The 20,770-nt window shown below is 35.9% G+C and overlaps 1 protein-coding gene across 1 annotated transcript in view; it reads right to left on the reverse strand.

Annotated features, from left to right (window-relative positions):
• Positions 1 to 20,770, reverse strand: part of LOC144250990 (kelch-like protein 1) — a 381,896-nt gene that overhangs the window by 24,865 nt on the left and 336,261 nt on the right. Inside the window, exon 9 of the mRNA XM_077794135.1 lies at positions 1,389 to 1,601. Coding sequence (XP_077650261.1) covers positions 1,389 to 1,601 — 213 coding nt within the window. The remainder of the gene's footprint in view (positions 1 to 1,388; positions 1,602 to 20,770) is intronic.

The raw sequence follows: 20,770 nt of genomic DNA on the forward strand, positions 1-20,770 counted from the left end.
CTGTGTTCACTGGGAAACACATTTTGCTCTTCTCCCATGGGGAAGTTATGATACTGTCTTCCCACCCTCATGAAGTTGTCTGTGGCCATATGGCTGGTTTGTCACTAAAGTAGGAAGAAAGAGAATTGTATTACTTGCAAGTAGTATCTTTAAGAACCAGTGAACAGTTTCGTAGTATTAGTTTTTTTTTCCCTTTCAGTGTAGGGACTGCTGTGCAAGTGCACTCTCCCTCTCTCTTTCTCTCTCTATGTGTGTTTATACACACACTTCATGAGGGTGGGAAGACAGTATCACAGCAGTCCCTACACAGAGTGATAGCATCATGCTGTTACACCATTGAAAGGTTTGAAGGTACAACAGGTTTATTTATTCCAGCTGATAACACCAGTATTCTATATTTTCATTTCCCTATAGATCAACATGTATCTTTCAATAACAGGAAATATCACCATGAGTCTTACTAAAAGATGTTAAAACCCTTACTGCATAAAGTATAATAGTTCTAAACAAGGCACAGCCCTGAAAGGGAACACTAAGCTTGAAGTTGAAGTACCTTCTCATTCTGGTCTATGTTGAGTACCTGGTCTTTTTTAGGAAGAGTTAAAAGAAGCTGGGCACAGTGGTTCACACCTGTAATCCCAGGGACTCAAAGTCCTGAGGCAGGAGGATCTCAAGTTTGAGATTTTATTAAAAATAAAAATAGTTCTAGTAACTCTTACATTTAAAAGGGTGTGTCTTAAAACAAAGAAATCCATAATAGGTCTTGGAGAGTCTGAAGAGGTAGGTAGAACAAACAAGACTGGATGAATAAAACAAACAAAACATCTAATATTAAAATATCTAATATTTTAAAAATGTAGAGTATAGTGGCGCATGCTTGCAATCCCAGGGGCTCTGGAGGCTAAGGCAGGAGGATTTCAAATTCAAAGCCAGCCTCAGCTAAAACAAGGTACTAAGCAACTCAGTGAGACCCTGTCTGCAAATAAAATACAAAATAGGACTGGGGATGTGGTTCACTGGTCAGGTGGTTCAATCCCCAATATCCCCTCTCCCCGCCAAAAAAGGATGAACAAATATTCATGTCTGGTAAATAATACTGTTTCAGCCAACCTTTTAAAAACTCATCAAGGAGAAATTTTAAGATTATTTAAGGATCATGAGAAGAAAAATTCAGGGATTTAAGAAAAAAGGAAGCAAGAAAGAAAAAAAAGAAAACATGAAAATGAGAAAATGAAAGAATGTGTGTGTGTCTCTGTGTGTTTGTAAAAGGGGGTGGGGAGGAATTTAAGTTGTTTTTTCCTAAAGTACAGTTTTCACAATCACTAGAATTAGCCATCAGTGTCATCAGCACCTTCACTTACACTTTAGCAATGCCCAAGGGGTCTTACCTTTCTACATAATCTAGGAGCCGGGAACAGTGGTTTGAAGCAGGAGCATCATGACCACCTACTGCATAAAGAAAACCGTCACATATGGCCATTCCAACACCCCCTCTCCTCTTACACATCGGAGCACACATGTTCCACTTATTTGTATGAGGATCATAGTATTCCATTGAACTCAAACAGGAACTGCCATCTCGACCCCCAACTGAATCCAACCTAAAAACACAATTGGAAAAACATGATTTAATATCACAGTCTGGGTGACAAATTCAGAAAAGAGAAATTTCTCTATAAAACAAATTTCTTCAAATGTGAGCTTCAGGTATGTTAGTTAGAAGTACATTATTTCACTATGGAGATTTTGTTAAAGATTCTACAAACGAGTACATCGATCCCAAGTACCTACTATACTAATATGCTGTGTACTAGTTGAAATAAAAATAAATATAATATTTTAATCTCTATGTTTTCTAGAATCTTAGAATGACTTAAATTATTTATGGCTGAGGTAATTAGTATTACTATATTAAACTTAATAAACACTGAGGACTAATTATTAAAATATAGAATAAGATATAAGAAAGTACCCTAATCAGAATTGATTTGGAAGTGCATAAATCATGGCTGATCCTTGTGTTCCATCCCCCAAATTTAAGAAACTAAATAAAAGGAATAATCCTAACAAATATTGTCATAACCAACTTCCTTAGCTGAACGCAAGATTTCCAGGGGAAAATAAGTATACAATGATGTTAGCCTGATTCAATATTACTGAAACTTAATACATTCATTTTCTTGTATTTATTTAAATAATGAGAAGTATGTCAGGAACCCAGGAAAATAAGCTGTACATCGTAACTGGCACTTACACCTTTAAAAATACTAATTTGGGTGTAAAAAGTCATGAAGTTTCCATCCTGTGATGGAAATTGGTATGGTGTTGCAGTTATGTACCCATTTCTTCCCTACATAGGAGCCACATACCATGCAAAGTTCTGTGAACATAACTATAAATAAAACAAGAAAAAAAATCCCTGCTTTCAATGCTACTGATGTATTGGGGTGGGGGTAGTAGACATATAAAATAAACATTTATGTACTATTGTGGAGGGGAGCTGAGTGATATAGGCCTGAGAAGCAGAGTCAGGAATGCAATAGATGGGAGGAGGCATTGTTGTTGGAATGTAAAATGATCAGGAAGATCTCACTTTCAAGGTGACATTTACAAGAAAACTTAAAAAACGATAAGTGATTGGAGATGAATGCAAGAATATCTAGGGGGCAAAAGACCACAGGCTAACTAAACAATTAGTGCCAAGTTTCAGAAACAGAATAAAGGCAGTGGGACTAGAGGAAAGAATGAGGCTGGAGTGGCATTTGGGGTGAGAAGTGGTAGTTTAGGGTGAATGGCAGCTTACACAGGCACAAGTAGATATTTCCCCTCAGTGAAATGGGAAGCCACAGAGTAAAGGAAATGATATGATTGCTTATGTTTTGATGAAGCGGTATGTTGTAGAATGTTTCCTTTTCTATCAGTATTTTGCCTAATTTGTAGTTTTTTTTTTTTTTTTTTTTTTTTTTTTTTTTTTTTTTTTGTACCAGGGATTGAATGCAAGGGCACTAATTATTGAGAAACACGCCCAGTCCATTTTAGTATTTTATTTGGAGACAGAGTCTTCCTGAGTTGCTTAGGGCCTCACTAAGTTGCTGAGGTTGACTTTGAACTCAAGATTCTTCTGCCTCAGCCTCCTGAGCCACTGGGATTATAGGTCTGTGCCACCATGCCAGCCAGGCATGTAGTCTCAATTTTACATTTTTCAGTTTCAAAATAAATGCATTTGAAGAAAGTATCATTTAGTGTATAAAATCATTCAGATTATAGATTTATAAATTCATGCTCTGATATTACTTAATAATTTTAGGATATTATGTTTAAACTGATTTCAAATCCTGGAAACATTTTTTAAAAGCTGTTTATATTTCTCATAATGCCTGCCATGATAAAATGTTTCTGATTGTCCAAGTGTTTCTTTTCTGAATGTAATACCTCTTTGCTTGATTACTCACAAGTTGTCTACTGGCTCTCAATCTTTCATTATGTTGAAATTAACCAATAAGAACATTTTAAAAGACAAGTATTGGACAATTTAGCTTGCAAAATCAGCCAGAAGCAAACTAATTATTCACTCGGAAGTTATCATCCTAAACATTTCATAAAATCTGGACCTCATTTATTTGTTTCATTTAAGATCTAAAGAAAGTATACTGATCTTGAGATATTTCTTAAGGGTAACTAAGTATATTTTGCATGAACTTAATTATTATGTGATTGTCTTTCTGTAAGACTTCTGGAACAGTCTGTGGTAAATATTTTAGATATAAAAATGGTATCAATCAATTTTTGATACTGTTTTAAAGAAAAGGTTCACTTCAATCTGCTCTATTTATTAACATATATTACATTAATTAATTATACTCTTTAGTTATCTGAACCTAGCATTGCTGACAGATGATAATAAAATAACTCCATGCTATAATATATCATAATATATCATACTTATTTTTATTTTCTGGAATTATCTTAAAATGGTAAATTACATTAAATATGTAACAAAATATGTATAAAAAAGTAATGATACCATATGACCCACTGAGACTAAATCATGAAGAAATATAAAGTCCGAACAGACCTATATATAAACTAGTATCAGTAAGATACACGTCCATTCAGACTTTGGAGATTGAAACAGTAATAAAAACCTTCCGACAAAGAAATATACAGGACTAGAGATGGTTTCACTGGTAAAACTCCCACACACTGGTAAAATCTCACACACTGTAATAGTTAATGCCAATTCTGCCAAGACCTTCCAAAAACAAGGAGGGAACACTCCTAAATATTTTATGGGGCTATAATTACCCTAGTGTCAACGCAGGTAAAGTCAAGAAAGCTAGAGACCAATATTCTTGATGAACATAGGTTAAAAAATCCTCAACATAGTATCAGCAAACTAAATTCTACAGCACACTAAAATACTTACATACCATGATCAAGTAGGATTTACTTCTGGGACTTAAAGATGTTTCAATATATAAAAGTTAATTAAAGTGACCCATACACCATATTAACAGAATAAGTCTAAAAGTCACATAATTGTCTCAAAACCAAAAAGAAAGTATTCTACAAAATTCAGTACACTTTCACAATAAAAATCTCTCAATAAACTAGGAATAGAAATAAAGCACTTAATAAAAATTAGGATATTATGCATTAAACCAAATTTATTCAATGAAAAATCTACTTATTATGCGGGTGGAATCAGTGAGTTAATAAACATCCCACATTCTTTTCTCCAAGAATATAAGAATTACAAGATAATTAATTAAACATACTGCTTACCTTGTAGAAATAGTATAGCATATTTTTAGCTATAACATATGTATTAGCATATGTTTTATATGTAAACAAAATATTTCTGCAAAGTTCCACAGGTTATCTTATCATTGACTTATTTGTTTTAATTACACATATTATGAATCCTCCCTAATAATATCCATTAATACGGGGTTTATACACTCAAGAAATTCATGTGACGCCTCAATAAAAATGAAATGATATTTGACAGTTCTTTTCATAAACTAATACTGATATAGGCTAGCTATTATGTTGCAAATTACTTAATAAAGCTTAAACTACATTATTGATGTTTTTTTCATTTGATATATAAGGTATCCTTTTCATGTTATTCAATGTATGATATGTCATACATATAAAAAAGCAATTATCATAATTTCAATAACATAAAATATCAAACCTAAGGACATTTAATTAACAGTAGAAAATACATTGGACTTTTCTGCACAAAAGTACTTGAAAAGGAAATTAGAAATTACAATGCATATAAAACAATAACAATGTCCTTAATGATGGCTGTTTCCCAAGTCATCATTAAAACCATGAGATGTATTCCCACATTTGAAAAAAAAATGTATCCTGTACTTTATGAATATATGGAATCAATTGACATCATCTACTTTCCACTTCTTGTAATCCAAACTAAGAATAAATGACTAACAACTAGAATGTAACCAGGTGTAGTGGCATATGCCTATAATCCTGTCAACTCAGTAGGCTGAGACAGGAGGATCCCAAGTTTGAGACCAGCCTCAGCAATTTAGTGAGATTCTGTCTCAAAATATGAATAAAACTTTAAATTTAAATTTAAAAATGGCCTGGATATTTGACTCAGTAGTAGAGCACTCTGAGTTCAATCCCTAGTACAGACAAACAAACAGACCAAAACGAGAACTATAATGTAAAAATAAACAATATTATTCTAATTAACTCTTAACATTTTAAAAACAACCATAGCATAGAAATAATATACTCTTAGCAGTTAGGATGAATTCTCCAATATGCACACTGACTGTCATAAAAAATGATCTAAGGTTATCATCCCTCACTCACTATGTATTTCCTCAGAGTTTAGACTGATTCCCTGCTTTCTTTCACTAAGACAACAAATTAGATGTTGAGAGTCTGAAGAGACAAGAAGAGTCTAATGCTGCAAGTAAATACTCTGACAACATAGGAAGTGGCATCTGACAGTTTCATAGCAAGAGAGGAAAGGTGTCATTTCAAGTTAGAGTTGAAAGATGAATAACAATTTGTAACATAAAGAAAAAAGGAGGAAAGCTTATGTGTAAAGACAAGGGTCATAAAAGGTCATAGCCGGTGATATATAAAGATTGGCAGATATATCATTCTTATGGAAGAGGTGATAGTGAAGGACAGGAAGGAATGCAGCTGGTAGGATGAAAAGATTAGACTGAGAATAAAAGGAGTTTTATGTTAAGTTATGGAGTTGTGATTTCATTCTTAGGCAATGAGAAAAGGACAGAAATACAACATTTTTAGGGGTCATTAGGTTCCTAGTTCAGCTTGTTACAAATATTGACCAGCATATACTTTGAATGCTAGGAACTGGCAGGAGATTCAAAAATATCCTTAAGTAAACTTTTTTAGAACTCTCCTGAAAATAGAAAAGAGTTGAGTTTTCCCTACTATTTTTCATAACTGTTTGGTCAGCACCTATAAGTTATGTTTTATAGTTTTAATCAGTTTTACACAGTGTTTAGACACCAAGTTTCAGTGCCTTGATACTTACTTATCCAAGATAATACTACTCTGGTATATATAATACTATTCTAGTATGAACTATACAGCAGTTCTAGGAAATACATCTTATATTCAGTAAGCTGTGTCCAAATCTGTATTAAAGTGGCTTTGTGCTGGGGAATGGTGGTACTTATCTATAATCCCAGTGACTTAGAGGCTAAAATAGGAGGATCACAAGTTCAAGGCCAGCCTCAGTAACTTAGAGAAACCCTAAGCAACTTAATGAATCCCTGTCTCAACATAAATAAATAGATTAACAAATAAATAAATAAAAAGAAAGAAAGAAGAAAAAGTGCTGAGCTATAGTTCAGAAGTAAATTATCCCTAGGGTAAATCCCCAGTACTCTCCCCCAAAACAACAACAACAATAATAAAAACACCAACAACAACAGAATATGATTTTGCAGATGTTAAGGCCTAGGATACTTTTCACTTTTTCTTTTTTTGGGTACCAGGAATTGAACTCAGGGCACCCAACCACTGAGCCAATCCTATTTTGTATTTTATTTGATGACAGGGTCTCACTGAGTTGCTTAGCATCTCGCTTTCAAAGCCAGCCTTAGCTGGCTTTGAGATCCTCCTGCCTCAGCCTACCAAGCTTCTGGGATTACAGTCATATGCCATTGCACCCAGCTTCACTTTCAATTACATAATCTCTAGAATATGACTCTATCAATAATGTGATGATTCTGAGATTTTAACCCCATAAATTACACAAGCTAGGAAGTTATAGTTTCAGATGCTGGAAGAAGGCATAGTCTCCTGTTCCCAGAGAAATGCCTTCATCACTTACAGTACAATAGACAACATGAGTTTCATGTTCATGTTGCTTTCCCTTGACCCCAAAGGCCCTCCAGGGTGATTCACAGAGATTGAGGCAAACACTGCACATATAATGAGTCTATTTCACTTTTGAGAAATCTCAAATTTAGGAAGGGCTATTTTTTAAAGAGAGTTGCCAGCAAATCTACTTGAACTTTGTCCTGAAGGGAGATATTATTTTTATTCAAGGAACAAAGCTGCTCTCTACTGTAAAGGAAGACATTATTTCCCCATCTTTTATTGATGTTAGACATACAAATATCCTTGGAAATATGGTGTAAATAAAAATTGTCAAAATTTCTTGCTTGGAAAATATGCAGTAATGTTAAAACTCCATGGAGATTTGTCCACTAACCCTCTTGTCCTGAGCCATCGTAGTCTCAGTTCAAACAGCTGGAGGAAGATGAGATGGAAGAAGAAGCACAATATTTCCTTTAAAAGTCTTTTATGGTGCACAACTTACTTCTCACATAAATTTTTTCAGAGCTTAGATATATGATAATTTCTAACTGGTAAAATGTTGGAAAATATTCTTTTTATTGTAGGTGACCTTATCCCTCAGAAATAATTGGTGTTTATAATATCATATAAAAAGGAATAAATGAGAATTGGAAGACAATTAGAAGTTTCTACCAGAAAATTTTCCAGCCCTATGTGCCATTGTGCAGTTGTGTTTACTGTATCCTAGGTAACTTTTTACTAAATGTGATCTCACATTGTCTTGTTCCCTGAAATTTATAACTGTACTCTAGGTAAAATTATTTATTATTTTGCATATTTTGCCAATCATACATACTTAAAGGGTGGTTATAGAAAAAATTTCCAAACCCTTTTCTAAATATTCAAAGATTTTGTTAATTAGCTTCTGGATTAAATACAATTTTTTTACCCGCTGTATTTCATTACTCAGAACAAAAGCTACCAGAATCTCACAATCCTGGTAGTGCAACACCTCTGAAACAACTCTCTAGATCCAGAATTCTGGTTCCGTTGTTTCCTAATCAATGGAAAATTCTTTAATCTAATCCCATGAGGAAGCTTTTAGAACCTGATGTTATAGTACTTCTGCATTGCCTTTCAGGAAACTTTTTCATGCAAGGTACTTGTTAGAGCCCCTGACTGGGCAGTGAGCAGGATTTCATGAAGTTTGCTTTTGTTCCTGCTTACCAAGAAATGTTGGTACATGTTATAAACTCAGCCTAAAACTTGCTGCCATAATAACATACAGGTTAATAAACAAAGTTATGGATTGAAGCCTAATACAGAACATCAAACTTTAATTATTACCCCTTATTTACTAACATAATTTGACAATTATAGATATGCAAATTAATGTAAGTAAATTCACCATATCCCCAAACTTAGTAAAATTCACCAACCTAAAACCTGGTAGAGGGACACATCATTCTTCTTTCATGGTCCTTGTTAACTCCCTCTCTCCACCTATTAGAATCCTGCATCTTCCCTTTTCTTTTGTGGCTATTCCCTGTTTCCTCTAATATGATGTTAGCTCCTTGAGGGCAGACTTGAGTTATTTTCTTTGGTATATTGCCATAAGCTGTACCTGTTTGTGCAATTTGAATAAATAAATAACATCATGCTTTCCCATTTTAGAAAAATGAAGATTCATCTATAAAAACTACTCGATGAAAAAAAGCTCCTCTTTAGGTTCTACTGAAACAAGATTTTGACATATGGCAGTGAAAAGTATTAACGATGTCTCTTGTGAACACAAAAGAAAGATAAATTTAAATTATGTGAATTAGAAAGGGGTTCATGGAAAAATCAAAGCCTAAACTAGGCTTTGGATGGTCAAAAATACTGTAAATATTTCCATTTAGGATTTAGGCAGAATAAATCTTAACATTTATATTTAATATTTCTTGACACGATGTTCTCAACTGCAATAAAATGAGTCTTATTAGTATTGATCTTACCACAGGGAATTTAATGCACTTAAGGGACTAGAGCTATAGTAGGTTATTGGCCTAGAGAGTTTTCAAATGTAAGCAACTTATATTTGAAGCAAACATTTGATCAGGTGAACATCTGAAGAAAGGAACTAAGTTGTTTTAGTCAGATTTTTCACTGCTGTGACTAAAGCATCTGACCAGAACAACTATAGAGGAGGAAAGTCTCTTTGAGGGCTAAAAGTTTCAGAGATCTTAGTCCATAGAAGTCTGGCTCCATTTCTTGGGGCTCGAGGCGAGGCTAAACATCATGGTGGGAGAGTGTGGTCGAGGGAAGCAGCTCACACTGTGATCAGGAAGCAGAGAGTCCACTTGCCAGATACAAATATATACCCAAAGCCATGCCCCAATTCCCATCTCCTCCAGCCACACCCCACTACTTCAGTCACCACTCAGTTAATCCCTAGCAGGGGATTAAATCACTGATTGGGTTAAGACTCTTACAACCCAATCATTTCTCCTCTGAACCTTCTTGCACTGTGTCACATGTGAGTTTTTTGGGGTATATCTGACATCCAAATCATAACATAAGTGGATGGTGGGAAGGGGTCAGTACAGTTACTGCTGTTAAAAGAAAAGTGGGGCAGAATCCAGGCAGAAAGATGAGTATATGAAAAGGCAAACATTTGTGTGAGCAAAGTGTGTTCAGGGAATCTGAACAATTCAAGTAGAGGTGGGATATCAGGTGATTGTAAGGCAGATAATGAGAATGACGACTGGATATGAAAAGAGTGCTCTGTATCTAAGGCACCACATTTCAGACCAAGAAGTCTGAAAGAACTATGCTAAGTGTGAGAAGTAGAATGAATTGTTTGCTGTTACTATACTCTATAGTCCTAAAGCATGATTTATCAAGAAATATTGTAATATATCTTAGCCAGTCTACTATTGTAGTGGGAGTCTAATAATTTTATAGTATCTTTAGCAATTATAAATTATTTTTCAACTATAGCAAATAGTTATAAAATTAAAATGCAGCCAGTCACTGCCCTTTTAACATTTCACAACATATTTACCTTGGCCTGTGGTTGCTATATGACCTGGAGCATGCCTTTTAGTCCAATTGTTTCTGTCCACTCTCTTGCATCATGTCCCAGGAAAGATTTTCTAACTTTTGTTTGCATTTCATACTCAGAAACATGACACAAATTGTTTTTCCTTGTTGGAGTGTTTTCTTGTTGGAAATATGATATACATAAAGCCCTGGCTGGAAAACTATTTCTTCTGGTAGAGAAATCATAAATTTTCTGAGTTCATTAGTAGCCAGACGTGATTCAGTAAATGAACACACTAGTTTTTTTCTTTCTCTTCTTTTTTCTTTTATAGATGTGTGAGACTAAGAGTAAATATCATACAATTTGGGGTTTCAGATTTAAGAAAAAAAGAATACCAAAACTTGAATATAAAAATAGAAATAGAAGGGCTGGGGTTATGGCTCAGCGGTAGAGCACTCGCCTAGCACGTGTGAGGCCCTGGGTTCCATTCTCAGCACCACATAAAAATGAACAATTAAATAAAGGTTTGTGTCCAACTACAACTAAAAAATAAATATTTTTTAAAAAAAGAAATAGAGTATTGACAGGCATCATACAAGGGCCTGTCCATATGGCTTTAGGCATCATGCGTGATATTGGAACATTGTTAAAAAAATATGCATTGATTCCTACAGAACATAAATGGCACAGCTCCATTAGTATTATTAACATGAGAGTCTGAGTGAATGTATGAGTTGGTTTTGGGATAATGAATCATGAAATGGTTGTGTTGTTTTTTCCAAGTGTGTCAAATCATTATTAAAATTCAGGCCTACTTGTGGGTATCTTCAGATAATATATCAGTATCTGTGTATGAGGTAACTTAAGGGGAAAAAACAAAACAAAAAAACAAAAACCAACCCCCCCCCAGAAAAAAAAAGTAAAGAAAAGAAAACAAAAACCCAGAAAGATCTAGCTTCAATGTAAAATTTGAAGAAAGCACGCCAAGGCAGGAATCAAAAAAGAAACTAAAAAGAATCCCTAATGCATACATTGTCTGGTGAGTCTGAAATTATAACACTGTCTATTCACTGTTTTGCTATATTTTCCTTATTCACCAAATAAGTTTTCAGCTGTGCTGGCCTAAGAAGATATATCTACTCCTTAGCTTTCTCCATCTTATTGGGATACTGACCAAAAAGTTTCATGAAATCAATCTAATTTTGCTTTTGAATCCATCAGAACACATATATGAATTTTAAGCCCTAAGCCAATTTCATAGTTTTCCACAACAAATGGTATCAAAATAACCTCAACTTAGGAGGTCTGTGCACTGTTTTTATTAATCTTAATTGGAAAAATTGTTTTAAAATATTCAGAAAAACATCAGCAAGGTTAGAATGACACATTAGTGATATGATATATGAAAAAAAAAAAAAAAAAAAAAAAAAAAAACAAGAAGAAAATTCCCGTCAGCAGAATCAAGGGTGGGGGGGAAGAAAAAGTCAGAAGGTGATAGGGTGATGTGAAACAATTTCCTGCTCTGGGTCTGAACTGAAAAAGTCACCCTCTCATGATTATGCTTCTGTGTGAATAACACAGGAAAAGCACACAGCCGTTAAGAGACACTCATCAAACCATAGAATGTTGAGGCTATTAAATCACACTTCAGAGATGGGAATAGATGCCCAAATTAGAGTCATGCTATTTTGATTTAAAGTAGACAGATAATATAAAGTAAAAAATAAAATAATGAAAAGTGTTTTCATAAAATAAGATCCAACTTTGGGATAATTTACTTAGTTAAAATGCAAATAATTTCAAGAATGTAAACTTCAAATTGTATTAGCATCATATTTTAATATCTGACATAAAATAAACAGAATTTCTAAAGCTATTATATATCCAGGTAACCAAGACACAACCTGTAAATTGAATTCATTTGAATGCCTAGAAAATATAAATGTGGCATTAGAAAAAACTAGATGGAAAACTGGTTATAATGATGTGTGAGTACTTGCCATTATATTCTCCATTAAATATCATACTCTGTTTATTTCTGATTAATATTGGAAAATACGACAAAATACACATATATTAATATGTTTCAAAATGAAGTTATAAGAAAGTATTACAAAGCCATAACAGAAGATAATCGTTAAAATAATCTAGAATAAGATAAGTAATATATTAAAATATTAATGTGTGTATTCATTACACAATAACATGATGAATTAATATAATGATGAAGCAAGGAGGCTTTATATCCATGTATCCATTTTAATTCCTTCTGATAAATATCACTATTTCTAGGAAGCTTGTACAATTTTTTTTTTTTAATGTAGCATCCTATCACTATGGGATCATTAGGATGCATGTACTTTTAATTCCTTTTCACTCCTATGCATCAACTTTCCAGAAATGGTGATGGTAGAATTTTGGGGTTTCCTCAAAAATTGTAGCCAAAAGAAATCTTTCAGTAATATTTAGAAATATTATTCCATATTGAGGATGCTGCAAGTGGAAGGTTTGAAAGAGAAAAGTATATAGTAGAAAATAAGTCTGTTCAAACACAAAAATAAATTAAAGGGATAGGTTGCTATCAGTTTGATATCCATGATTCTGGCCAATTTTTCCTTTCTTACCTAATAGATTTTGAAAATAATAGAAGATCAATATTAAATAAATAGCTAGCAATATATTTGAGAGTAGATTTTTGACAGCAATTAAATTTACTGTGAAAAAGAAATTAAGGGTTCTAAATGCTCAATTACAGGACATAAAAAGCACATAAGAAAACAGAACAAAGTACAACATAGCAAGTGTACATCTTTTGATAAAATAAGAATATCCTGCAGTATGGTTTAGATATGTGTCTTCCAAAAGTTCATGTGTAAGATATTGCAAGAAGGTTTAGAAGTGAAATGATTGGGTTAGAAGATCCTTAACCCAATCAGTGCACTAATCCTGGTAGGGATTAACTGAGTAGTAACTGTAGTCAGGTAGGTTATTGCTGGGTTGCCGCAGTCCAGCTGGGCACAAATAATCGGGAGGTGACAAGTGACTTGAAGGTTGAAATGGGATCTGCTTTATTGTGGGAAAACTCAACGGGAACTGAGCGGGAACTCAAGGTAGCGGGCACCCAAGTTAGCAGGAGCCGCTTTATTGCGGGACAGCAGAGGTATATATTCCTAACTGATTACACACAGCTTGACTCAATTAGGATCATCTAGATACAGCAGTCAGCCAATAAGGAATCCCTCCATCTTAATGGCTCGGTGGCATTGTTTCACAAACCGCTCCTCCTGGCAAACTGCCAGGTGCCATCTTGACTTGGTTGTAGCCCTCAACACTGGGTCTCCGGAAGCATGCCTTTGGGGTATATATTTTGTCTTTGTTGAGTAGAGTTCTTGTTCTGCTTCTTGATGGCCATTTCCTGACCTGCTTTCCTCCTCACTCTTCTGCCACGATGTTCTGCCTCACCTTAAGCCCTAAGGAATGGAGCTGGCCTTCTATGGACTAACATCTCTGAAACTATGAGCCACCAAATAAACTTTTTCTCCTCTAAAATTGTTTTTGTCATTTGATTGTTCACAGCAGTGAAAACACTGACTAAAACACTTATTCTCTGAGCAAAAATACATTCATTATAACCCAAAATATTTAAGAAAATGTACATTTGGTGGTATAGAATTCTTAAGATGACATAAGTTACAGTTAATTGAAAAAAAATAAGAATAAAGTAGATAGTAAGGAGATGAGTTCAAGATTGTGTAGAGAAACTTAAGAGAAAATTTTTGCCTACATTAGAAATAATAAATATTGTAAACAAATTTATGCTGCTTGAACTACAATGTTGAAGAAAAACAATCCCAGGTTAAGTGGAAAAGAAAGAAAATATTTCAAAACAAAAGACACTTAGGGTAAAGAAATCAGTGTTCAAACCCTCTACCAATATACATGCATACTGTTAGTCAGCTTTCCTTTATTGTGAGCTCATACCTAATAATTGGTGGGAGTGGGAGTGGGAGCAGGAGAAGGATCAGGAGGAAGGGGCAGGGGACAAGAAGAAATCCCCAAGGGAATGTCCTCAAGGTCCCACTCCCTCTATTCTTCTACAGTTTCTACCACTTCCTAATAATCTTCAGCTCCGAGTCCCTCCATACATGAATCCATCAATGAGGTCAATTACTTCCTCAAATTCCCACATCTGAACATTGCTGCACAGTGAAGCAAATCTTCAACACATGAAACTTTGGGAACATTCCTGATCCAAATCATAATACATATTAAATATAATGTATATGTTTATATATGTATTCATGTGCATGTGTGTGTGTGTGTGTGTGTGTGTGTCTATGTGTATAACAAACCAAAGAGTTGAAAATAATAGGAAAGTAATTAACAAGTCACAGTAGACAGAAACTTCCTTGAGCAGAAGAAAGACACGGTTAAGAATCCATTGTTAAGAAGGACAAGATTGAGATTATTAAAGTGGATCTTTAAGAATTAACTTTCAAAAATGAAAAGTAGTCATCTGATTATACCATGGACTATACTTTTAATTTTGAGATAGATGTGACAATTTTTTTACCTTGTTGTCTTTCTGATTCCACACCCTCTTTGTTATTCCCAGCTTTTGAGTGGGGGCTTTGCTTCCTGATTTGTTGTTAGAATTTGATAATACAGGGTGATAGAGAGACTAAAAGTCTAGGAAAGAGAAACAGTTTTGCTCCATTTTGTTTGCTTCAGGTTCCTGTGAGTGTCGACTCACCCATTCTTCACTCCAACAAGTCTCTTGTTTAACATTAGTTTCATTTAGTTTGCAACAGAATTAATCTCATTGAGACAACTCAGTGTCATTAACATCAGCAAACTGGGACCCTCTCCTGAGCACTCTGGGTCCCAGACAAGGGGGCCCTCTACCATGCTGAGGCATTGACTCCAGATAATAATGACCCAGTCTCAAATGTCTTGAGTTTGTGTTACATCTGGCCCTTCCTCCAAATTCTAAATCTTAATGATTTCAATGTCTTCTTTCAGTTCCCCAGTCTAGGGGAACACTGTGATATAGTATTCTCTTCTAGATCTTTAAGTTGACCTAATTTTTATTTATATTTAACAAATCTTCACATTACATTATCATTGTTTAGCCTAACTGATAAGAGATCTGATTTCTGTCTTTTAATGAAACATTTAACAACATAGATATCAATGAGAATCAAGGTGTGAGTTGTGAAAACATGTATAAATGATAAAAGAACACTGGATTTAAACATTACCCCATCACCAAAAGACAAAGAAACAAAAAACAGGCTCTGTAGCACACATAACTGCTGGGTCAGTTTGACATGGCTAAGGAACAAAGCAGGAGGCAACCCACCAATCTGGCACCAACAGAACCACCTGTGAATCAGTGGGGTCTTCTGACCAATCCCGATCTCAGCAAGCTCCCCCGACCAACCTCAGTAGGACAAGGGACTCTAAAAATCTCCCTTTCCTGTCCCAAGCCCTCCCTTCCTGCCCTAAACCCAATAAAAATTCTAATCTGGCTGAGCCCAGTAGCAATTCACCTGACCCACCCTTTTGGTCTGGAGGGTCTCCTCCCTGGGAGCAAATCTCAATAATCCTTGTTCAGCAACCTTTTAATCTGCCTCCTTTTGGTCACTGGTGCCTGACCTTACAATAACTGTAATTACATCAATTTAGAAGGCCAAGACAGAAAGATGGTGAGTTCAACCAGCCTTGGCAATTTAGTGAGCCCCCTTCTCAAAATAAAAAATAAAAAATGGCTGGAAATTTGGCTCAGAAAATAATAGCAGAAAGAATAATAATAAAATGAGTTCATCAATTCAGAAAGAATTAATATCCAGAATATATGAGGAACTCCACAAACCAACCCCCCCCACCACCTCCAAAAAAAGAACATAGGAAAAAGACTGTAGCATACAGTTCTGAAAAAAAAAAGTATGTAATGGATAATATATATATACTAAAGATGTTCAGTTTCATATATTCGAGAATATGGATTGTTTGGTTGTTTGTTATTTTGGCCTGGTTCTTTTTGCAGAAAGCAGCTTTTCTCGGCACAGTCCTTGTTACTGACATCTCTTAATTCCTGGAGTCTCCATTCAGGCTCAGCTTCACCTTCACAGCTTAATGCATCACACTTTCAGGGGCAGCCCACAGGGATTCTGACCCTGCTACACTCCCTAATTGGCTTTTTTAAAATCTCGGTGGATGCACTCATGACCCCTTAACTCCAGAATCCTGCATTCCAGCAGAACCTGCATAACTTTGATAATGGCAAGGGCTACTGCCAGTTTGCTTAGTAGAAGGGCCTTCTGGGATCATGGCTGCAACAGCTCCTGAGTGCCTGGGAAACTAAGAATGGAGAAACAACTTGCTAGGTATCCCTGGGCAGACAGGATGTCCCCAGAATCTTTTCTCAAAGAAATTTTACCTTCAGCTTCTTGAACTTTCAGTGGGTATGGTCTTGGCAAATTCCTGAAAATGCCCTCAAGCCATCTTTCCTACAGTCTCTGTACAAAATACTTCAGTGACTGTGACTGTAATCTCTTCAACAACGGGGCCTTTCCTGGGTTCCAGTTTTACATGCATTTTTATGGCCAAAGTTCAAGTTTTAAAATCCTTTAGCTCTGCTTTCTGATTCTGATTCTCACAATAAACTTTTGAGTAAAGCTGTCAGCAAGATCCTTCCACTGACTGAATGCTGAGATGCCTTGAAATTTCCTCTGCCAGACTGGTTTGTCCCTCACCTTTAAATTTGTCCTCACACAAAGTCTCAGGACATGGGCAAAACTTTAAAAAAGTTCATTGCCAGAATGTAATACAAATAACCTCTAGTAAATTCCTAATAGAATCCTTATTTCCTGCTGAAACCTCATGAGCACTGTCTTCACCATCAGCATTCTAAATCTTCTGAGCTTCCACTAGAATTGCACATTAAGCTCTACTTATAAAATTATAAGGCATCTCCAGCCTGTATCTTTAAACTCTCTGAGCTCCTCCCACAAACACACTCCAAAGACTTCTGCACCTTGTGGTCAAATTAGTCATAGAAACAACCCTTTACTTGGTCCCAATTTCTGTGTTAATTAGCTTTGTCTTGCTGTGACCAAAACATCTGACAAGAATGATTCAAGGGAGGAAGAGTCTATTTTGGCTTATTTTGGCTTTGGTTTCAGAGGTGTAGTCAATGGTGGGCTGAATCCATTACACCAGGTAAGGCAGATCATCATGGCAGAGAGTGTGGCAAAAGAAGGTAGCTCAGGTCATGGTGGCCAGGAAGAAGAGAGAAATATAGAAAATGGGGCAGAAGGAAATATTAACCCATTTAAGGAACACCCTAGTAACCCACCTCCTCTAGCCATACCTCGCCTGCCTACAGTTACCCTGGGGTAAGTCCGGTTCAAATTAGGATGGCCTGATCAAGTTACAGCTCTCACAATCCAGTTATTTCACCTCTGAACATTTCTGCATTAATATAAGAGCCTTGGGGGATATCTCATATCCATATCATAACAACCATAAAGACTAAAATTTCAGTTATAGGTCTTCACCCAGCTCAATTGTATAGATATGCGAGGACATATGCAAGGATATTCAGCATTCTTATTAGTAAGAAGTAGAAAGTAATAAAATATTCAGCTATATCCAGTAGTTGAGTATAGAAAAATGAATAAATAAAATTTTGGGATACTAATAAAAAAGAATAAACTACAAAGACCATTATTAGTATTATCTTTTATTAAGTTTTGAATTTTTAGACATAATGAATAGAACTATGGCAAGTAGAAATTAATGATAAAGAAAACAAATAAAGCATGTATAGCTTCTGTATATGCTCAATGTTGATTAAAAACAAAAATAAAACCAAATAATGACATTGACAAAAAGCTAATACAAGATTAAATTAGCAATAAGGCTAATGCATACAAATTAAAAATTCAGGAGTATAATAACAATATAAAAGGATATACATGAATTGATAATTATTACTGGTTATTAAATAAGAAACATTGTATAACTGCTATCTGTAAACCTTAGAATCTCAGTAAAAAAAAAATTAAAGGAAATGAATTTTAAAATGTACACAAAATTTCCACCATAATTTCTTTCTGCTGCTCAATAAACTATACTTCTTCAGTCGTCATATCTGGCCCTGGTGCTCTGGAGGCAACTGCTGGGCCTGCTGCTGCTGGGCGGGCTCCAGGCTGGCAGTGCTCCTGGGGCACCTCTTGGACTACATTGGCAAGAGCTGGGACGTGGACCCCTGACTCAGATTGCCATGGCTGCTATTTGTTCCCTTACTATCTCCAGCTGTCCCCCAGGTCACCTTCCCACATTGGTACCTGTGTCCAGAGTATGAATACAGGTTCCTGTGAATGAGGAGTCTGGTTCCAGAGTTTGGCATGTGCACTCTCCTGTCAGGGTGATGTCCTCCCCAGCAGTTATTTCAGCTCATGAAGGGGCAGATAAAAAGAGTCAGGTTGTGATGACACACTTCTACTTGAGAACAAGTCCTTTAGAGCAGAAGCTGGTGAGGTACCTGGAGAGTACCTTAGAAAAGTCTCTTCAAGTGAAGTTTCTGTTCAACCTCAAGGTCTGCATTCTCCTGGATTTCACCTGGGGCTCAAGAGGAAGAACAACTCTGTACAATGCTGTTCCAGCTTTTGCATTTCTAGAGCAAGTCCATGTCTTCCTCTTCTATGCATGGAAACTCTATGGGCTTCTCTGGCTCCTTGTCAATGAGCTCTTTAACAAGATCATTGGCCTCCAGTACATCAAGGCATACCTCTTGATAGATAAAACTGCCATTTTCAGTGATGGCAGTGACTCCTACTTCTCCAGGACCTCTACATGTTCTTGTATGATGAAGCAGAAATTAGTGACTTCCTCACAGATCTAGTGGACATGAAGGGGGTTGATTCCCTGCAGCTGCAGGGGGATAAAATTATCACTGTTACAGAGAAGTTACAGCAGCAGTTTCACCAGGAGCAAGAGCAGCTCTATTTGCAATTAAGTGTGGTATCCTCACCACTATTTAGCCACTGTGTTAGCAGGTGAAGCTGTGGGTGAAGATGGTGACTTGGCTGATAAAGATCTTCTTGTGAGGACATCAGAAATAGTGTTGATGAAGATGACAGGCCTGATGGGTATCAGCTCCTTCAGCCACACTTGAACAATGTCTCTAGTGTGGTTGTTCCTGTGAGCTCTTGCAGGGACAGCATGGCCAAGGGTCAGGGAAGCCCTGGCAAAGCAACTGGTTTGTTGTGTTGCCATAAGGGAAGAAGCCTGCAGGGAGTGGCTTGACCTTGTACCTATCCCTTACTAGGAGACCAGTGCCCCTCAGAACCCTATAGAGTTCAGGCCAGGTGCTCAGGGGCTAGACTAGGAGGCATAAACAGAGGACTTGGCAGGCAATCACATGCGTCTTGTGACTGACCCCTGCATCTCTTTCTGCACTGAGGAGCAGCTCTGCACTAACTTGGATTCCATGTGTTTAAATTTGTGGTGTGTTTTTTCTGAGCTTCCTCTGTCAGCATTCTTAATTCCAATGGCAAGAAATCAAAACTCCAGGTGAAAATTATAAAGTTCTCTGACTGCCTCACAAAGAAAAACATAATTCTTCATACATAATGTTTCATACTGTTATGCAGATCAAATATTAAAATTGATTATTTAATTATTATCAATTATTAAACACTCCCACTCACATCTTGTGCAGGTGGTGGAAATGGGTTCCCCTCAGTGGAATGGGCTGGCTGACAAATGAAAGCTATGAAAAATAGAATGATGAAAAAACCAAAGGACACAGACAAGAGTTTCAAAAGCACGGACAGGATGGGCAAGCCAATAAGATAGATCAAGCTTCTATACACTGGCAAAATGGGTCTGTGCCTGCTTTATTTATATAGGAAAACATCAAAGGCCTTCCATAGAATGTTCTTCACTAAAAAAGGTTAAAGGTGGGCTGTCCAGTTTCCAATGGGTTATGCCTATCTCCGGAGCTACTATGATGGATCTTCCTAGTAGAGATAAAGCTCATGCGCATTGGGCAATGTATTGCTGTGGGAGAGCCACGGATAGTTCACAATGCCAAACCTAAATCTCCCTGGCTACCATACCAAGAGAAGACCCACATGTAATTCCTGGATGGCTTCCTGCAATATACAGTAAGATATTGCCTTTAACATCACATAGCATATGCATCTTAAATGATAAATGACATCACAGACTATATCCATTAAAAATGTTTGATAATTAGAAAACATAGACAAGGACACCTGGTATAACAACTATGTATGATACTACTCTAAAAAGAAAAGTAATACAACAAAAACAAATATAAATATTAAAAAATCAGAGATAATGTTTTACTAGTTTACTGTATATTTATCTTCCTAGAAAACATTA

This window comes from Urocitellus parryii, chromosome Y (genome assembly GCF_045843805.1).
Source record: "Urocitellus parryii isolate mUroPar1 chromosome Y, mUroPar1.hap1, whole genome shotgun sequence".
In the NCBI taxonomy this organism is placed as follows: domain Eukaryota; kingdom Metazoa; phylum Chordata; class Mammalia; order Rodentia; family Sciuridae; genus Urocitellus; species Urocitellus parryii.